We start from the raw sequence: 18,183 nt of genomic DNA, 5'->3' as shown, positions 1-18,183 counted from the left end.
TAATGATTTCGTAGAACATGATTTGAAAAACTATACATTCTGCTATGTTTTTATGAAATATTTTATTTGCAGAACATAGGTAGTCTTCAGGTCTAAAAAAAAATTGATCTCCATTGAACTTAATTCTAAGTACATAATATTTTTTTTTTTCTAGATAAAAGTTTGATGTCTAAACTTTTAAACAGTGAATGTAAACTACCTAGAGGGACATAGGGAGTAATTTTTTTCTAATCAAGTCAAAATCGGAATTCTATTAAGAAAATATCTATTAAAAATACTTATAATAGATGATAACTTTCAAGAAAAAAAATGTATAAAAAATATAAAAACTATTTTTATTTCTCAAGCACATATTTAGAATTATTTATTTGATATATATTTTAGTAATACACATAATATCATTTAACATTTGTGAGGATATACCACTTAGGTGACCTATTTAACCCGTTGTTTATTACATTGCTGTGATTCTATACTGTCCGGAAAATATAATTTGATTATCTTCGACTTTTGTTATTCAACTGAGTTCTACCCATAACTCATACGTACGAGTTATTCTGTGATTTGTATCACCTATTAACATGACTTTGGAATTTGAATTTCTATCTCTGAAAAATCATAATATAAACTATTGTTGTGTTTGGTTGGGGAGAATGGAATGGAATGAGTAAAAATACTTGAAACTAATAGAGATAGGAAGAAAATTTTGAAAAAAAAATTGAGGAAGTGCAAAATTGCTATGATGAGATTTGAGAAGAAATTGAGGATGGGAGATAATGGAGCATTCCATCTCAAATTGAAGGTGTGAAATCTAGCACATGATGTAAGGAATGGAACGGAGGAATGAATGAAATTTCTTGAAAATTGTCCATAAAATAGTTCATTTTTCATTCCATTCCATCCGGAATCATTCACCCCAACCAAACACACCATATGAGTTTGTATCATTCTGGAAAGCTCTCTTCGAATCCTGTGATTCTTGTTTACATTATGTATGTTACTTGTCGTATATGCCAAATTACCGAACTGACCGGGGCTGTTCTCAACACTGTATCAGCAGCCTGTTGATTAATTTCTGAATTTGTTACTTGTTCGTTTCTGACGAGCCTTCCCATTCCTGGAAGCACTATGGATTTCCTACAACGGTTGCTCTGTACATTTTCATTTGGATTGGTCTTGATAGCGTGAATTGGCATTTTCCCGGACTGCTCAGGCCTGAGTTTTAAAATAGTGTAATTTATATTATACTTGGGTTTGTGATTTGTGATTATGGTGTAGCAGCTTCTGAGTGCATCCTGTGCATCTACTCCAACTGCACAGAATAGTGGAAAAAGGCTTATAATAGCTGAAACCCAAGTATATAATCTCATTTAGTCGACTAATATTTGAAGTTTTGCATGTCTTGCTTCTTTTTGCTGATGGCAGCAAGTTTAGAGTCTCAGTGAATAAATATGCAGCCATTCAGTTTGGCTCTCTGAGCCTAGGAGACCAGTAAATCGCTTCCTTGCAACTAAAGTTGAACAAGTCAACTTGGGTTTTGTTCACGGGGGAATTTGGTTAACAAGGATTTTATGAAAAAAGAGGGCTGAGCTCTTGATTTGTCCCTTGTATCGGATCTCATATCCAAGGGATGCCTTCATATTTATGTTTTTATAGGATCAATCTCACGCGGTTTTGTTTTCATCAGGTCTATCCCGAGAGACTTTAGCGATAAGTTATGTTAAAATCTGAATTAAAAGATATCATTTGGAAATATTTTTTTTGTAATTGTTGATCCTTTCCTCGTTTCAGAGAGAGGATAATTACTTGTGACCAAGTAACTATTTAATAATCTAAATAATAAAGAAATTAGGTGATAAATAGGAAAATAGGCTATTCCAAAATATGGAATAACAAGTTAGTGCAGCTTCCACGAAACCTCTGTACATGCATCTAGCTACATGTTGTTTGGTGTATTGAACAGTTGAACTACATAAACCAAGTCCTGCCAAATGAAGTCTGGTTGATGTCTCTTTCCTTTAAACTGAATCACCCGATTCACATCTAAGAATCTTAACAAAGCACCTCAATCCTTACTCATAAAGTCTTGGTGAATAATACAGTCAAGCATGTAGCACTGGATCCGTCATCGAAGCTCCTGATGTGGATGGTCTGTGGTGAGTTTGTGGCTGCGGTTCCACAGGAGCGCGACACAGAGGACAATCTAAGTGAGAGTAAAGCCACATATCTATGCAGGGAGCATGAAATGAGTGTTTGCACACTGGAAGTTGTTTCACGTGTTCTTCTTCTTCGAAAACCGATAAGCAAACAGGACATTCTTGATTATCATATCCTAAACAAACTGAACCCTCTCCTTTTTTATACTTGAAACTTCTTCCCAAGTTGGTTATGCTAGAGCTGTCTACACTTGATCCGATTGACGAATTTGGAACATTCATTCGGTGTCGCTGATTGGCGCACCATTTTACTATGATAAAGTTGTATACTGCTAGGACTAACGCCGCGGCTGCAACCACCACAAGGCCGTAGTATAGCATAGGAAGGCTGGTCTTTGGCGGCGGAGAAGGAGATGGCGGAGTTAAGGTGGAGGGAGGATCCCATTCTCGCATGATTGTTATTTGGTAGTGAGGGAGTGTGTGTACAAAATGGCTGGATTCTGGTGATATTTACTAGGCAACTTGAGTGTTTAATGGTCGACAATATGTAAATGAAATGTAAATAATGGTGCAATGGAAATTTTAATGTTAATTGTATAATAAAATGATAATGTTCATGCCGTGGATTGGAAGTAGTATGAAATTATTAATCGAGACAAGGAGGTAATGCAGACAATACAGCGTACAACGTAGAATGGATGAGGACGATTAGGTGAGAAAGACTGCTGAGCTTTTTTACACCATTGGATTGGATTCGGACCCAGCTATGAATCACGCATGATTGCATATATGAGTTAGATAACGGGAAAATTAATTCTAAAGTCCCTGAACTCTTTTTTTTTTAGGTCCCTGAACTATAAATGTCAATTTATAGATAATTCAACTTTTGATTTTTTCTACCTGGGTCCTTCCGTTAGATCTGGTTTGACGCCGTTAGTTCTTCTTAAGTTCATGAGAATCAAAGATAACTTTGAAGGTGATTCCGGTATCCAAATTTGAAGCTTGAGTAACCAAATTGCTCGTTTTTCAATCCCCTATCCATCTATACCATCAAAATTTAGTTTGGTAGTTTCCGAATTTTGAGTTGAATATTAGTTTTCATTTTAATAACTTTTATTCGAATTATAATGATGTAGATTAATAGATCGTGTGATTATGAGCATGTTCATATAATTTTCGTGATTTTTAATGTTCAAATTAGCCTCGTCGGAAAATTCGAGCTCACCGGATTTGAGTTTTTCCGACCAAGTTCGCCGGAAAAACTAACGGCGTCAAACCAGATATAACGGAAGGACCCAGGTAGGAAAAAATCAAGAATTGAATTACTTATGAATTGACATTTATAGTTCAAGGATCTAGAAAAAAAAGTGCCTATAGTTCAGGGACTTTAGAATTAATTTTCCCGTTAGATAACTGAATTATTTAGTGTTTGAATAACCTGAATTCTAAATTATTACGTCTGGTAATTTTGTAATATAAATTTGTCAAATAATTATAGTCAGCCCAATTGGAGATCCTCTAATCGTTGACTAAGTTACAACATTGTGCAAAATTTGTCGAACCGTGTGCTTGAGTGGTATTGACCATATTGGTTCGTTATAATTAAAAATAATATGTTATTTTTTTTTGGTCAGGAAAAATAATATGTTATTTATTAATATTTTAAATTGTTAAAATTGAATACATCAGTTATGTTAATAAATGATGTGTAATTTTTCTACAAATTTCTTACAAGCGTGCATATGTTCAAGAAATTATAGTCATCCACAGAAGGCTGACTGATAAAAATTTATAGACAATGAATGAATATAGTTGGAGTGTTATTTTTTCAAGAGGTTGATTATTTTTTAATTTTTAATATGCTAACTCACTTTTTAACCAAGGATTGACTCACTGCAGGAGCTGAATTTTTCTCTATTGGCATGGTATTGCAAGACTGTGAAGGTCAATTTCTCCAAGCTAAAACTATTAGATTGCCTAAAGTTACTTTCGGTTATGGAGGCTGAGACTATGGGAGTTAGTGAGGCTCTGTCCTGGCCGGAACCAACAGACTTAATGCATGAGATAGTAGAAACAGACTCCTTGAATACAGTCCAAGCTTTCAAGAAGCAATGTATAAATCGGCTAGAAGTTGGCCACATTGTGCAGGATTGCAGAGCAAAGCTTCATTCAAACTCGGGGTTCACAGTTTCTTTTGTCAAAAAATGTGCTAACAAAGTGGCTCATGAGTTAGCTAGAATACTTTGTATGCTCAACTGTTCCATTGTTTTTAAATCTCCTTCGCCTCTAGCATTGGGGTTCATCTTTTTAATGAAAAGTTTGCATAATTTAAAAAAAAAAAAAAAACTAAGAGTTTTCACGATTTAAGGAATAAAATCTAACGATTTATTTTGTGATATGTGGTATAAGTATAAATAGTATAAGTTGTATTTATCTTTATTCTATTTCTTTAAAATTTAAAAAGAGTAGAAAACATATTTACATTTACGAAATCTACTTGAATATAATTTAGAACATCAAAATAAAAATATTATTTTAAATTCAAATATTATATTATAAATTTTATTATGTAATCCTCACCTTTATCAAACAATAAGATACAAAAGTTGGTATGTATTTCAACCTACAATACCATACCAGGCCTTATTGATCCTCCTCGTATTTATTATATATAAAAATATAAGATAACCTTATCCTCCTCATATTTATTATATAAGAATATAATATATATGATCACATACTCACTTGATCTTAATTTGTATTATTTCATATTGCATTCATGAAATAAAAAAATTGAGCAGCCTCTCTTTTTCCTGGCAAGACATGGAAGCAGATGTTGAATGATTAAAGTCATTCATCTCATCCTTCACTGCCACCCTGGGTGACAAAAAAAATTGGTCCATTGTCATAAAATAAATGAATTCAAAACCCTGCCTGTTTAAATAATCCGTAATATAATAGTATAAAACAAAAGATTTGGTTGACATGATTATCACCAACTCTGCATATTCATGTACGCAAGAAAGGTCAAAACTTTGCAGCAGCAAAGCATCCATCTACCCTTCCTCCCCTCTCTTCTATTCAAACCAACATGTGTTTATACATTTCAAGAAATGCGATCTGGGATAATGTGGAGCTTATGTTAATATATATAGATGAATCATCATGATATTTAACTCTCTGTTGTAACTTGTAAGACATTTCAAAACTCATGGAGGGTGGTTTAAAGAAGAAAGATGGTGATGAAGTCTTGGTTACAATCAAAGATAATCAAGTTGTTTCTAATAGTTTACAAGACCTGCCATCTGGGTCTTACTCTTTCTCAGAGTACCTTCCAGTGGATACTTCTTTAGGGCTGCTTCAAAGTCCTAGTTCAGCAACACAAGTGCCTGCATTAACAAGCTTTTCCTCTGTCGAGATTATGAACTTAAGTCCGGCTCTGAATACGTCTCCTAGAGTCCAACAATCAGGCCTTACTCGACGAAGATCATTGGCGCGATCAGTGTATAGTTCAAGGTCCAAATCTAGATTAGCTGAGCCGCCTTATCCCAGACAGCCGCCAAGGAATTTGTCTCATACAGCTTCACCTGTTAGTAATCTTCATTATACTAATACAGCTCCCACGACACCAAAAACGCCACTGCTGGCATCACCTGCAGGAGAAGAGGAGGATGACGTATACAACGCTAAAATCCTCGAGGTGATTAAGAAAAAGGGTAAGAAGATCAGGGTTATGATTTTACTTGAGTGGGTTGTGTTCATTTGCATAGTTGGATTTTTGATTGCTAGCTTATATATTCCCAAACTGAGGAATTGCACGATATGGAGCTTAGCTATATGGAAATGGTCTGTACTTGTGCTGGTTATATTCTGCGGTAGAATGCTAACAGGATGGTTTACTAAAGTTTTAGTGTTTGGGATTGAACGAAGTTTTATACTAAAAAACAAGGTTCTCTACTTTGTCTATAGTCTGAAAAAAGGTTTTCGGGTATTCCTTTGGTTTGCTCTGATTCTTCTAGCATGGGGTTTATTGATCAACCGTGGAGTGAAGAGATCAAGGGAAACTACTAAGATATTGAATTATATCACGAGAGGGCTTGCCTCGTGTCTTATTGGAGCAGCATTGTGGATGGTAAAGACTTTTCTAGTAAAGCTATTAGCCAGTTCTTTTCATGTCACCAATTTCTTTGACAGGATCCAGGAATCCATCCTTCACCAGTATATTCTTCGGACCCTTTCTGGACCCCGATTAATGAGGTTCTCTGGAAGGACTGATAGTTGTAGGACTAGTGGTTGCTTATGTCTCAGACGTCTCAAAAAAGGAAAGGAAGTGAGTAAGGAAGAGGTAATTGATATAGAGAAGCTTAAGAAGATGAGGAGAAAAAGGGTATCCGCTTGGACCATAGGAGGGCTGATCAAGGTCATACGAAGTTCAGGGCTGTCTACAGTTTCTGGGGCGCTTGATGAGATTGATGACGAGGAGGAGCATGGACAGAAACAAGGATCTATTACAAATGAATGGGAAGCAAAGGCTGCTGCTTACCGTATATTCAATAATGTAGCGAAGCATGGCTCTAAGTAAGTAAATTAGCCTTCTGAAATTGAATCATTGTAGCATACACTCTGTACTGGAGATTTCTAATTATACTTTTTCTGGGCTAGGTTTATTCAAGAGGACGACCTGTTAGACTTCATGACGGTCGAAGAAGTGGATAAGTTGCTGTTATTGTTTGGGGAAGAAGGAGAAAAGGGACAAATTAAGAAATCATCCTTCCGGGATTGGGTGGTAGGACATCTTTTTTCCTTTTTAGGTTTATAACAAAAATCGTTGTTTCCTCTAAGAAAAATTATATCATTCTGTCCTGTGATTTGCATCAGCAACTGGACATAACATCTTATGAATTTGATGACGGCCTCGTAATATAATTTTAGGATATTCCTACAGATTCTGTTTCCTGCCCGAGTAAAAGTGTCCAAGGGCTATTTCAAAAACTTAAATAGTAAATTTGTTGCTTCTAATCAGCTAGTCAGCTGCAGCATTGTTCTTGATAGAAGTATGGCTTTATGCTATTATCATTAATCTTTATTACAAGTATATATTTATATATTTTCCTTCAGGGGATGTTCGTAATGGTACACATATCTGGCTATTATATTTTAGTTCTTATGTGTAGGTGAATGTCTACAACGAACGCAAAATTCTGGCTCATTCACTGCACGACACCAAAACAGCCATCGAGGAGCTGACCAAAGTTACCTCCGTCATAGTATTTATTATGATTATAATCATTTGGTTACTTTTGATGGGCTTTGCGACAACCCAAGTCTTAGTCTTCATCTCATCTCAGCTTTTACTATTGGTATTCATGATTGGTAATGCTTGTAAGACTGCATTTGAGGCCGCCATTTTTGTGTTTGTGATGCACCCGTTTGATGTTGGTGATCGTTGCGTTATTGATGGGGTGCAGGTCATATTTTATCCTGACCCAGTTAAATCTTTACCTGCAACTCCAGTCTGATCGATTTGTTTTTGATATATATATCACTTCTTTCTGATGGTTATTTTAGTTCATTATCCTAATATGTTGAAATCTCGCAGATGATTGTGGAGGAAATGAACATTTTGACAACAATCTTCCTGAGATATGACGGTGAAAAGATAGCATATCCCAATTCTGTTCTGGCAACTAAAGCAATCAGCAATTTCAATCGAAGCCCGGAGATGGGTGATTTTGTCAACTTTTCTGTAGATGTATCCACTTCCGCGGAGAATATTGTAGCATTGAAAGCTAGAATAAAGAAGTACTTGGAGAGCAAGCCTCAGCACTGGCGGCCTGATCACAGTGTGCAGATCAGGGATATAGAGGATATTAATGAGATGAAAATGGCTCTTTACATGACTCACACCATAAACTTTCAAAATTACGGGGAGAAGGCTAGTCGAAGATCTGAATTACTTTATGAGCTCAAGAACATTTTTGAAGAGCTTGGAATCAAATATAGACTTCTACCCCAAGAAGTTCAGCTAAGATATCTAGAAAGTTCTGGCCCACCCGCAAGAAACAACAGTCAAACACAAATGGCTAGTTCTTAGAAGAGCAAGGATGGTCTGGGCATATGTGTTGATAGTCATTATTATTGGTTATGAAGAGTAAAAATGATTACTGGCAAGAACCTCTTGGTAGTTTTACTAGTGGCCTAGTGCAGTGCACACTTTTTCATAGTTCTTACTATATTGATTGACGGATTTTTGTATGTACTAGAAAATTTTTAATGATGAAGAGGAATGATTACTGTCAAGAATCTCTTGCTGAAAATCATCTCAGTCAAATGCGGTGTCTTAGTTACTCTGTCAGTGATGCTATTTAAATTTGGTTGATTTGTATATAATATTGTTTACTTGTAATTTAGCACATAGTTGAATAGAATGATATCTAAGGTTGGAAGGAGATGGAGAAACATTGAAGTGTGGACAGAATGTCAGGGGATGACGACACTGTGTTGCATTGGGCACTTGGGCTCAGCTGGTTTTTATATATAATTGTAAAAATTGCACTCCCAAAATCTTAGTAATTGCAGTATATTGAGAAGCGATCATGGCTTCTGTGAGCACCGATGTGAACATGGTTTCTGCAGCCGAGGCTTCAACGGTTTCAACATCATCATCATCTGCCATTAGAAAAGCTAATAAGCGTTTGGAGATCAAAAAGTGGAACGCTGTGTCTCTCTGGGCCTGGGGTACCCTGTTCTTCGTATAATCATGCATCATAAATACTATAATTTTGTTGTTTCTGCTAATCTGTTTGTTTGCTCTGCTGCCTGCAGATATTGTGGTGGATAATTGTGCTATTTGCAGGAATCATATCATGGATCTTTGTCAGTCCCTCTCTCTCTCTCACTCTAATCTTGGTTTCATCAATACTTTCATCTATTGTTATCATGTTTTATGGTTTTTTATATATAGGTATCGAGTGTCAAGCTAACCAAGCTAGCGCTACAAGTGAGGAGTGCACTGTGGCTTGGGGTATCATTCTCCACTTCTTATATAATTATATCTTGTTTTCAGGCCTTCTTTGACATAATTTCCATGGAATTGTTGCAAGTTTCTTCCAACGATGATGTTGATATAATTGTTTTAGGTATATAGGATCTTAGGTGTTTCACACTTGCAATATTATTCCTCGACTACCAGAAGATGACACTGATTTCACTGTTTGTTTAAAAACATAACAGAAACTACATTTGGTAGCATATATATAGTAAACTAAATTGAGTGAAATTAATTTGCAGGGGTCTGCAACCATGCATTTCACTTCCACTGCATCAGTCGATGGCTGAAAACCCGACAAGTATGTCCATTAGGTACGCCCTGTACTTGAGCTTGTGTGGAAGTGGATTTTCACTTTCTGATGCCATGATTGTATCATCGGAATTCCATTTGTTGATGGTGTGGGTGTATATAACCTTCTGTATGCTATCTTGTTGCTCAGATAACAGCGAATGGGAATTTCAGAAGTACGGTCATTAAAACTCCGTGTCTTGATCCTTGCTGTCAGTTTTTCTTGCTCTAATGACATTAATTTGGATACTCGAAGTAATGCTACAACTATACTTGAAGCAAGTCCATTTGTTTGTGTACTGCAACACCCAAACTAGATGCGCGCTCTTGTATTACGAATATTAACGGGGGTGTATTCGATTGGGATTTTAATGCATTGTTTTTAGTCTACGGATTTTAATGGATTGTATGGGATTTTAATTTTGTGCGGATTCTTGATGAAATGTCGCAGAGTTGATAGGATTTAGGTACAATGCTTCAAAATCCCATTGAATTTGGTGGGATTTCAAAAAACTTAAAATACACTGAAGAATGCCACAAAATCCATCATTTTATGAAATGAAAAAAAATCCATCAGCATTTGAATACCATCAGATTTTAATGGATTTTAAACAATCCCAATTGAATACCATCGGATTTTAAAGCATAATTTAAAATCCCAATCGAATACCACCAGATTTTGTAGCATAATTTAAAATCCCAATTCAATACCTCAAGATTTTAATGGATTTCAAACAATCCCAATCGAATACCCTCGGATTTCATGAATGCAAAAAAATGCTTTAAAATCCCAATCCAATACACCCCTCTTTAGATATATTATTTCAGAAACTTGGCTGGTCTGATCTGAACATGGCATGTTTAGTATTTTGATATTATACAAAATTGCATGAGGCTTATTTTTGCTGTTGCACAAAGATTTGAAATCCAGAGCCAACAGAAATATATAAAACACACTCCCGACTAATATATCTGCAAAACATTGCTTGAAGTTTAGAGCACCAAGATTCACAGGTGCTATTGCCGCCATCAGGCATCAACTGCTAAATGCAGGCACCAAAAAGACGCGCTAGTCCCCAGATTTAAAATGTAAGAAGCTGATCCCTCGTCTCTGGAACCCTGTAAAGGGTTTCAGACTATATACTGTACCAACCTTTCTGTTCTTGTTGGGAGTATGAACTTCCAGAATACGAGACAGTGAGGATTCCTCTAAATCAGTTCGGAGCCTTTATTTACAAAAAGAATTTTTGTAAATAGAAGCTCCATCAAGTCGATCTGGACTAGGAGCAAGAGTACAAATTTATGATTCTTTCAGTTCCAGGGTAAGTACAGAGTGGAGTATAAAGATCAGTTCTTCAGGTAAGAATACAAACATAGGGCTTAATATCAAATATGAAAGTTCTTTTGCTGTTCAAAATGTAAATACATTAAAGCTTTGACATCCATATGCATCCTAAGTGAAGGCACAAAAAAGCTTCTGAGGTAAAAAGAGAACAAAGAAAATGAAATGTTCATTCTGCACATGCCCTACTCTTTTGTACAATAACCAATCTAGTGCTAACCTAAACCTACAGGGTCCCATCCCAGATTGACATGGTCATCCTTACAGAGAGAAATATTACATAGATAGTCATAAGGCCGATGCCTAACAACTTGCTAGGGCGCATGTCGTTTTTTGGTAGCACAACAAGTGACCATACAAGCCCTAGCATCAGAAATCCCAGAGTATAGTACAAGCTGGAGTCTCGAGGGACTATATAGGACTCCGGTCTGACAGACCAGGCTCCGAGCAGCATAGAGATCCCCAGACCAGCAAGCGTGTTGAACATCGGTCCAGCAAAGCATCCTGACATGGCGATTTGGACGCCATCACCACCATTCAATGCCAGGGCAACATTAGACATCAAATCACCCATCGAGTTGCCCCATGCCAGTACAGTTAGCCCAAGAAGAGATGGATTGACTCCAAATATAACACCTAAAGACACCAGCAGAGCAACTAGTTCATTTGCAATAATGTAGAACCAGATTATACTCATAAAGAAGCCACCAAGAATCCACGGTAACAGGTTTTTATGAGGCGGCTGATCTGGTGTGGTGAATGTGAATGCAAGGACACCGAGAACACAACCAGCTACTGTCCCAATTACGTATGCTATCTCACCATTCCAAAACTTCAAATTGTCTTGGGTATTCCAGAGAAATGCCAGAAGCACAGGAGCAAGTGTAGCACTGGCCATAGCATACCCCTTTGACCACCGATCATCCTCAATTACAGGAATAGTCAATCGTCTGGGAAGTGTTAATGGTAATTCCAGAACCGAGCATATTTTAGAATAGGTCAGGTATGAGCTTTCAACGGCCTCCTGGTCGTTCCAGCCCCACAAATGCTTCGGAGTCTCTTGCAAACTGGAATCCATGGATTCATTTGAATAGATTGCTACACTGGAATTCCACATCCAGTGAGGTACCTTAGTTTCCAGATGTGGCACCTCATTTCCAGAGTCCAGAAGTGTGGCGCATAAAGAAGATTCCTCATCTCCATCTCCTGCAACAGGTACCGATCCCCTTCCTGAATCTCTTCTCCAAATCTCATAAGCAACAACAGACAACGCATAAACAACATAGATGGCAACGAAAGCAATTGCCCCGACAATACTCAACTCTCCAACAACCAAAATGACAAGCAAGGTAAGAAGAGCAAACAGAAAGAAAGCCACATCCCTTAAAAAGCATTCCTTGTCAATCTGAACACGTTGATTCGCTACTAAAAGAGAAATAGTCCCGACAACAACACAAGTGACAAACACAGCACCACCCAACACGCTATTAAGCCCAACGCCTCCGTCATCGCTCCCCACAAAAGCAGCAATGCTAGCAAACACATCAGGGGCTCCATTACCCAACGGAAGAAGAGTCACTCCTGCAACCGTGGGCGATAAGTCCCACAGATCAGAGAGCTTCTCCAGAGAACAACAGAAATAGTCGGAAGCCGTGTTCCCCAATAGATAAAACAGAGAAACCAACCAAACTCCCAGCACCAAGTAGGCCAAAATTTGAACATCCTGGCAATCACAAGAGAAGAACCTAATGTAATCGAAAAGCCCCCCTGAGGTGCAAAGAGGAAAGGCATTCAAGTAGTCACACTGGCTTTCGTAGCCTGTATGCTGATACAATCCAGTACAAGCATCAGGCTCTTCAGCACTAAACAAGTCAAGTCCACCTTGATTTAAATTTCTTCGGATCACAGTTCCATCATCACCCAAATTTCTACTAGTAGAAAAGCCTTTCTGATAAAACAACAAGATAAGTAGCCCAGAAGCACACACAGCATTGAAAGCTCCACGAAATTTCCTCTGCTTGTTGTAATAAAAACCATTGAAAAAATCAATAAATCCCATCTTTTTAACACTCATCAAACTTTGACCAACAAAGATTGACTTCTCCACCGGACAAGATGACTCTCTAGTCTTGACACAAATAAGGGCGTGGGATTGGGTGAAAACAAACAAGATCGCAACCCCTGAACGTCAGAATCAAGAAGAAAAAGTAAACGGGGAGATAAATAGATAGAGAGAGAGTGTAGATGAAACTTGGTGGAGTGTGTATGTATGTAGTTAAATGTATATATGTGCTGCGCTCGTGTGGGAATGGGAATTGTCCGAACGTGGTGCCGAGAGCGAGATAAAAGGGGAGATGATTCCAAGTTTCCAAAGTCCCGCGTAGCGTAGCAAGTGTTACATCACACACAACGCCACGAGTCTGTATGACTCTGATTCTTTTCTTAATTGTCGTTGTAACTTGTAATAACATATTTTTAACAACCTTTTCTTTTGTCTGCTTGCATGATTCTTGACGTACACTGATTCATTAGGCCATCTCGCACGGTGGATTAGTTTTCAGCCTAAATTTGATTCTTCTCTTAATTCTTGTTGCAAGAGGCCAGAGCATCTCCGATCATAAAAATCATTTAGTTAAAATTCTAGTTGTCATATCAAAATTATACCTAATGACTTCAAAAATTCTCGCTCATGGCTGTTATTTATAATTATAGTCAATCTCTTATGAATAACTATATTTGTCGATCGCAGGTCTGCAAGAAATCTGCAGGAATATTACACATCACTCATTATCATATTAAATGTTTTTACTGACCTCTTTTTTTCTTTTTGAATGATTCTGGATGTGCACTAGTTTATTTGGATGACGACAGTTTCACCTAAATTTTGATCCAAATTCAAATCTAAGTCGTTATTTCATTTCTATAGTTTGACCTAATTAGGGCTGAGCAAACGGTCGGTTCGGTCAGAAACCGAACCGAACCGAACTAACCGAAAACCGAAGTTTTGTTTTTTTGAAAACCGAACCGAACCGTAGTTAAGTTTCAAACCGAACCGAAACCGAACCGAAATACTTCGGTTATTTCGATTCGGTTAAAAAAAAAAACCGGAGTTTGAAATCCATGGCTGCCTAGCTGCAAGTGGCCATCTCCAGTCTTCTGCTTTCATCTGCATTTAAATACAAGCATCTATATTAGTAGCTATTCAAAGGCTCAGTGCTCACTGCTGCTGGATGTTTTCATCCAAAAAAACAAAAGGCAACGAAATAGAAGTCGGAACTGAACTCTTGAAGTTGCGGTCTTGGTGGTGGGCCTGGTGGCGCAAGGCGCGGGTACTAAGGTGGGTGGCTGCCGCTGTAGAGTTTAGGGTTAGAGTGTGGTAGTAAGTCAGACTAATCAGTAATGTATATAATTATAAATTATAAATAGTATTTATATTATATATAAATATAACTTAAAAATTATATATATAAAACTTCGGTTATTTCGGTTAAACCGAACTTTTGTGTTTCAAAAACCGGACCGAACCGAACTAAAAGTTCGGTTATAACCGAAAACCGAACTAACCGGAGTTTTAAAAAAATCCAAACCAAACCGAACCGAATTTGTACGGTTCGGTTAGTTCGGTTTGGTTCGGTTTTGCTCAGCCATAGACCTAATTGTGGTTAACATTCGTGTATAAATATCTTATTTTTTCTTCTAATTATATTTATATTATTGTTTTAATCTTTTAATAATAATATAAATTTTCATATTAATATTAAACGAAGTATTATGATTATATTGGAAAATCATGGAAAAATCTATTTGATCAAATCAAAATTTTAGTTTATGTTATGTTTTTGAAATTTTAATCTATACTATATTTTCGTGTACGTTGTATTTACAATTAAGTTTCATCGAGTGTAATCGTTATTTTACTATGTTTAATGTACTGTTAATTTGAATTTAGTAAATTTTAATAATGTTTAGTTTTATTATATATCAAAATTAATATATATAATTATATAAGTAATTAAAAAATATTGAATATAACTTATAACTCTTAGTAGTTATATTAACATATAATCAATTAATTGATTAAATATATAAAGATGAAAAATTAATATTTTTTATTAAAAATATTAGACCAGTGAATATTGTCGGCATCTAAATTTGGATCGAGATTTAATTTTGTTTGAAAAATTTAGGCTGAAACCGGTCTAAATTTAGATATTTATAAATCTGCTCTTAAAATTTTCACTTATTTATGTATCATTCATTAATATACTTGTAACTTGTTACTCATAAACATAATTTTTGTGCCATTTTTAAATTACAACTAAGCTTGTCATGGTTTTGGTTTCAAAAAAAAAAAAAAAAAGCTTGTCATGGTTTATAGTCCAAAACCAAAAGAACTCAAAGCCCTAACAAACTTTTATTTGTGCAAAGTATCTTTTGACTAAAAACTTGTTGCACAGCTAAAAAAGTTATGGGGCTGAAAAAGTTACGGGGCTGTTTGGCTGGGCTTTTAAACTCAGCTTGATCTGTATTTAGAAGTTAAAAATATTTATTTGTACCATTTGTGTATAAAGTCAAGAAACACTTATAAAAAGCTAAGAATGTTAGCTTTTGTTTCACGATTTCCACTTATTTCTCAAACACTTTAATCACTTATAAGTCTTAATTTGCTTCTCACTTCTATTTCACTTTTTTACTTTAAGCAAGAAGCACTTATTTTAAATTCAACCAAACAGCCTCTACATATCTCAGATATTATTCAGCATCACTCTTCTTTTTAACTTTTAACGATTAGACCATCAATCTCGTATTACTTTTCAAATATAAACTGAAAATATGTAAGTACATATTTTTGAGATAAAAGTAAGTCTTATATAAATATAAATATTATTTTCAAAAATAAATTCTTATTTTTTCAAAAAATGACTGTCATGTTCTTGAAAAATAACCGTCGTTTTGATTTATTCATGATATAATCGACTATGATTTATTCATGACTGCGACAGCTGAAAAGTGGGACGGCTGGTGTTCCGGTAGAGGCGACGGGCCGAAATCCAGGGGCAGCAATGGTGGTTCCCGGATGGCAGTGGTTGTAGAAAAATATTTTCGTAGAGAACTTAAAATAAAATATCATCAACTACTTGTATTGATGATGTATCGTCATGTCAGCAAAACTCAGCAAAACTCTAACGTTCGTTAGAATCAACTTAACACAAAAACTTGATACAAACAATTGAAAACATTAAAGAATCCGATTTGAGAAATGTTTTGTTCAAGTACCTATCTAATAAAAATGGAATAGTTCGACGTTCGCAAACTAATTGTGCGTCCGGAGGATGTACCTTATAATAATTGTTTCGATAGTTATAACCTACGTAACATTTAGATACACTTCATAATCATAATCGATACAATATCAATTTATTTGATTAATTTAGAGTCAAGTGTTAATTCTGGCAAGTTATTTCGGAGATCAATTTATGTAAACCAAAGTTAAGAGAGATGTAAATAATCAAAATTCAGTTATGAACTTTAAATATATCTCACTCAATTTAACTTAGTTTATATGATTTAAAAGTTTGTACTTTTCAAATAAGGATTCCAGATATATAATTTATTTTATAATATAAAATCAATCTTATTATATTTCACATAACATAAAAGTATTAAATGTCATAAACCATAAGTATATGAAATAAAAGTGAAAAATGTTAACACAAAAACGTAGTAAAACTACACTCGGTGAGAAGTATGAAAAAAAAATTAAATTTATTTATGATACAAATCTATTCCATTTAATAGTGTTGATGTAAAATTAAGTTTTTGTCACACATAATATATTATTATTATTATTATTATTATTAAAATTAATCAATTTAACCAACGTCATTTCATATGCTCCTCTGTCAAAATGTAAAGAGGACTGTTAATACGAACCGCTCCAGCGGCTAGTTAAATACTACTCCATCCGTCCCTAAATACTTTTCCTGTTTGTACTTTTCACGTTTGCCAACACACACTTTTGATCGTTAATATCTTTCATTTCGTAGTAGCATTAAATATAAAAACTTCACCGTATTAAAGTACTCGTGAATACGAATCTAACAAGATCACTCATGACTATATTTAGTTTTATAGATTAGATGTAAATTAGTAATTTGTCTCATGTTATGAACAGTACCGACATTACAAATAGGAAAAGAAAAAAGATACGGAGGGAGTACAGTAGTTCCCAGGTCGGCACTCAAAACAACCACATACTACTCCGTATATAATACTACTATGCTGGAGTTGATAGTATTGTGCGGAGCCTTAAAAGTCTGCGTGTGGGTCCGCCGCGTGGCTAACTTTATGGTTTACCTCTCTTTCATGACACAGCATCTCCTGCTCCCTTTATTGTTGAGTCAGTTGACACAGATGTAAGCCTCTCAGCAACTAATGTGGTTGTCGACATACTGGTGGTTGAGTTATTGCAAAATATCTTTTTAATTTAAAGTCAAATACGTGGGATATCTGTTGCCTCCCGAACTTTTTTTGACAAAAACAAGTACTGTACATGAAGATAAACAAACATCTTTGCCTAAAGCACAGGCGATGACAAAAGTGACTGAAATTTTACAAGGGCGGAGACACTTTGGGAGAGTTTAATTTCGCCCCACGCGGGGGCCAAGAGTATTAAATTTTCTTAATCCCTCCGTCTCTTATTAATTTAAATTAGTATTAAATATATAAATTTCATTATATTAAAGTATTTATAAATGTGAATCAACAAACTTGACAAAAAAAATTGTGAATCAACAAGATCACTCATGACTATATTTAATCATATATAAAATTTTAAATAAATTGATAATTTGTCTATGAACAATACCGTCATATAAAAACACGGAGGGAATATTATTTTTCACATATGTTTAAGGATCATCCAAAACCCCTCACGATGACACAGCTGCTTACCCTAACCCTGACCAAACAGGAACCCCAGCCAGAAGTGGTAGAATTCATATAAATTATAATTATTAATATAATTAAAAATATAATACGATACTATATTTCTATAACAATAACTAGTATAAGTAAAAGTTGTATGTAAAATATTTTATATAATTATACTATTCGTCTATCGAAGTCAAAAAAAGATATTACTTATTTTTATTATTAATTCTAACTTAAAATAATTGGTTATATATTTGAAGTAAATTTTGAAAGTTTATCAAAATTTAAATCGTTATAAGACAGTAGGCAAATTTTATTTAATATTAGATTATTTATAATTTATAAAATTGGATAATAATTAACATAATTCGATTCAATAAAATTATTATATTTGAACAAAATGTAATTTTTAA

At 35.2% G+C, this 18,183-nt stretch overlaps 3 protein-coding genes across 4 annotated transcripts; 2 read left to right on the top strand and 1 right to left on the bottom strand.

Annotated features, from left to right (window-relative positions):
* Window positions 1–5,153: 5,153 nt before the first annotated feature.
* LOC108211058 (mechanosensitive ion channel protein 10) lies at window positions 5,154–8,459 on the top strand. 2 transcript variants are annotated; one of them, XM_017382545.2, is made up of 4 exons: window positions 5,154–6,734; window positions 6,819–6,942; window positions 7,331–7,624; window positions 7,756–8,459. In XM_017382545.2, exons 1-4 carry the CDS (start codon window positions 5,368–5,370, stop codon window positions 8,248–8,250), a joined length of 2,280 nt encoding a protein of 759 aa, XP_017238034.1. In that variant the 5' UTR covers window positions 5,154–5,367; the 3' UTR covers window positions 8,251–8,459. The 2 variants fall into 2 exon arrangements, with proteins under 2 accessions (XP_017238034.1, XP_017238033.1); XM_017382544.2 differs by having other exon boundaries at window positions 7,331–7,645.
* A 177-nt stretch (window positions 8,460–8,636) lies between these two features.
* On the top strand, window positions 8,637–10,300 carry LOC108211059 (RING-box protein 1a-like). Its single transcript, XM_017382547.2, has 5 exons — window positions 8,637–8,894; window positions 8,982–9,032; window positions 9,121–9,180; window positions 9,447–9,518; window positions 9,647–10,300. Exons 1-5 carry the CDS (start codon window positions 8,753–8,755, stop codon window positions 9,682–9,684), a joined length of 363 nt encoding a protein of 120 aa, XP_017238036.1. The 5' UTR covers window positions 8,637–8,752; the 3' UTR covers window positions 9,685–10,300.
* A 575-nt stretch (window positions 10,301–10,875) lies between these two features.
* LOC108211549 (cation/calcium exchanger 4) lies at window positions 10,876–13,234 on the bottom strand. Its single transcript, XM_017383182.2, has one exon. The coding sequence runs from the start codon at window positions 12,909–12,911 to the stop codon at window positions 11,064–11,066; it is 1,848 nt and encodes a 615-aa protein (XP_017238671.1). The 5' UTR covers window positions 12,912–13,234; the 3' UTR covers window positions 10,876–11,063.
* Window positions 13,235–18,183: the final 4,949 nt, after the last annotated feature.

Source organism: Daucus carota, chromosome 3, assembly GCF_001625215.2.
Source record: "Daucus carota subsp. sativus chromosome 3, DH1 v3.0, whole genome shotgun sequence".
Lineage (NCBI taxonomy): Eukaryota > Viridiplantae > Streptophyta > Magnoliopsida > Apiales > Apiaceae > Daucus > Daucus carota.
This window is presented reverse-complemented; position numbering and strand designations above follow the sequence as displayed.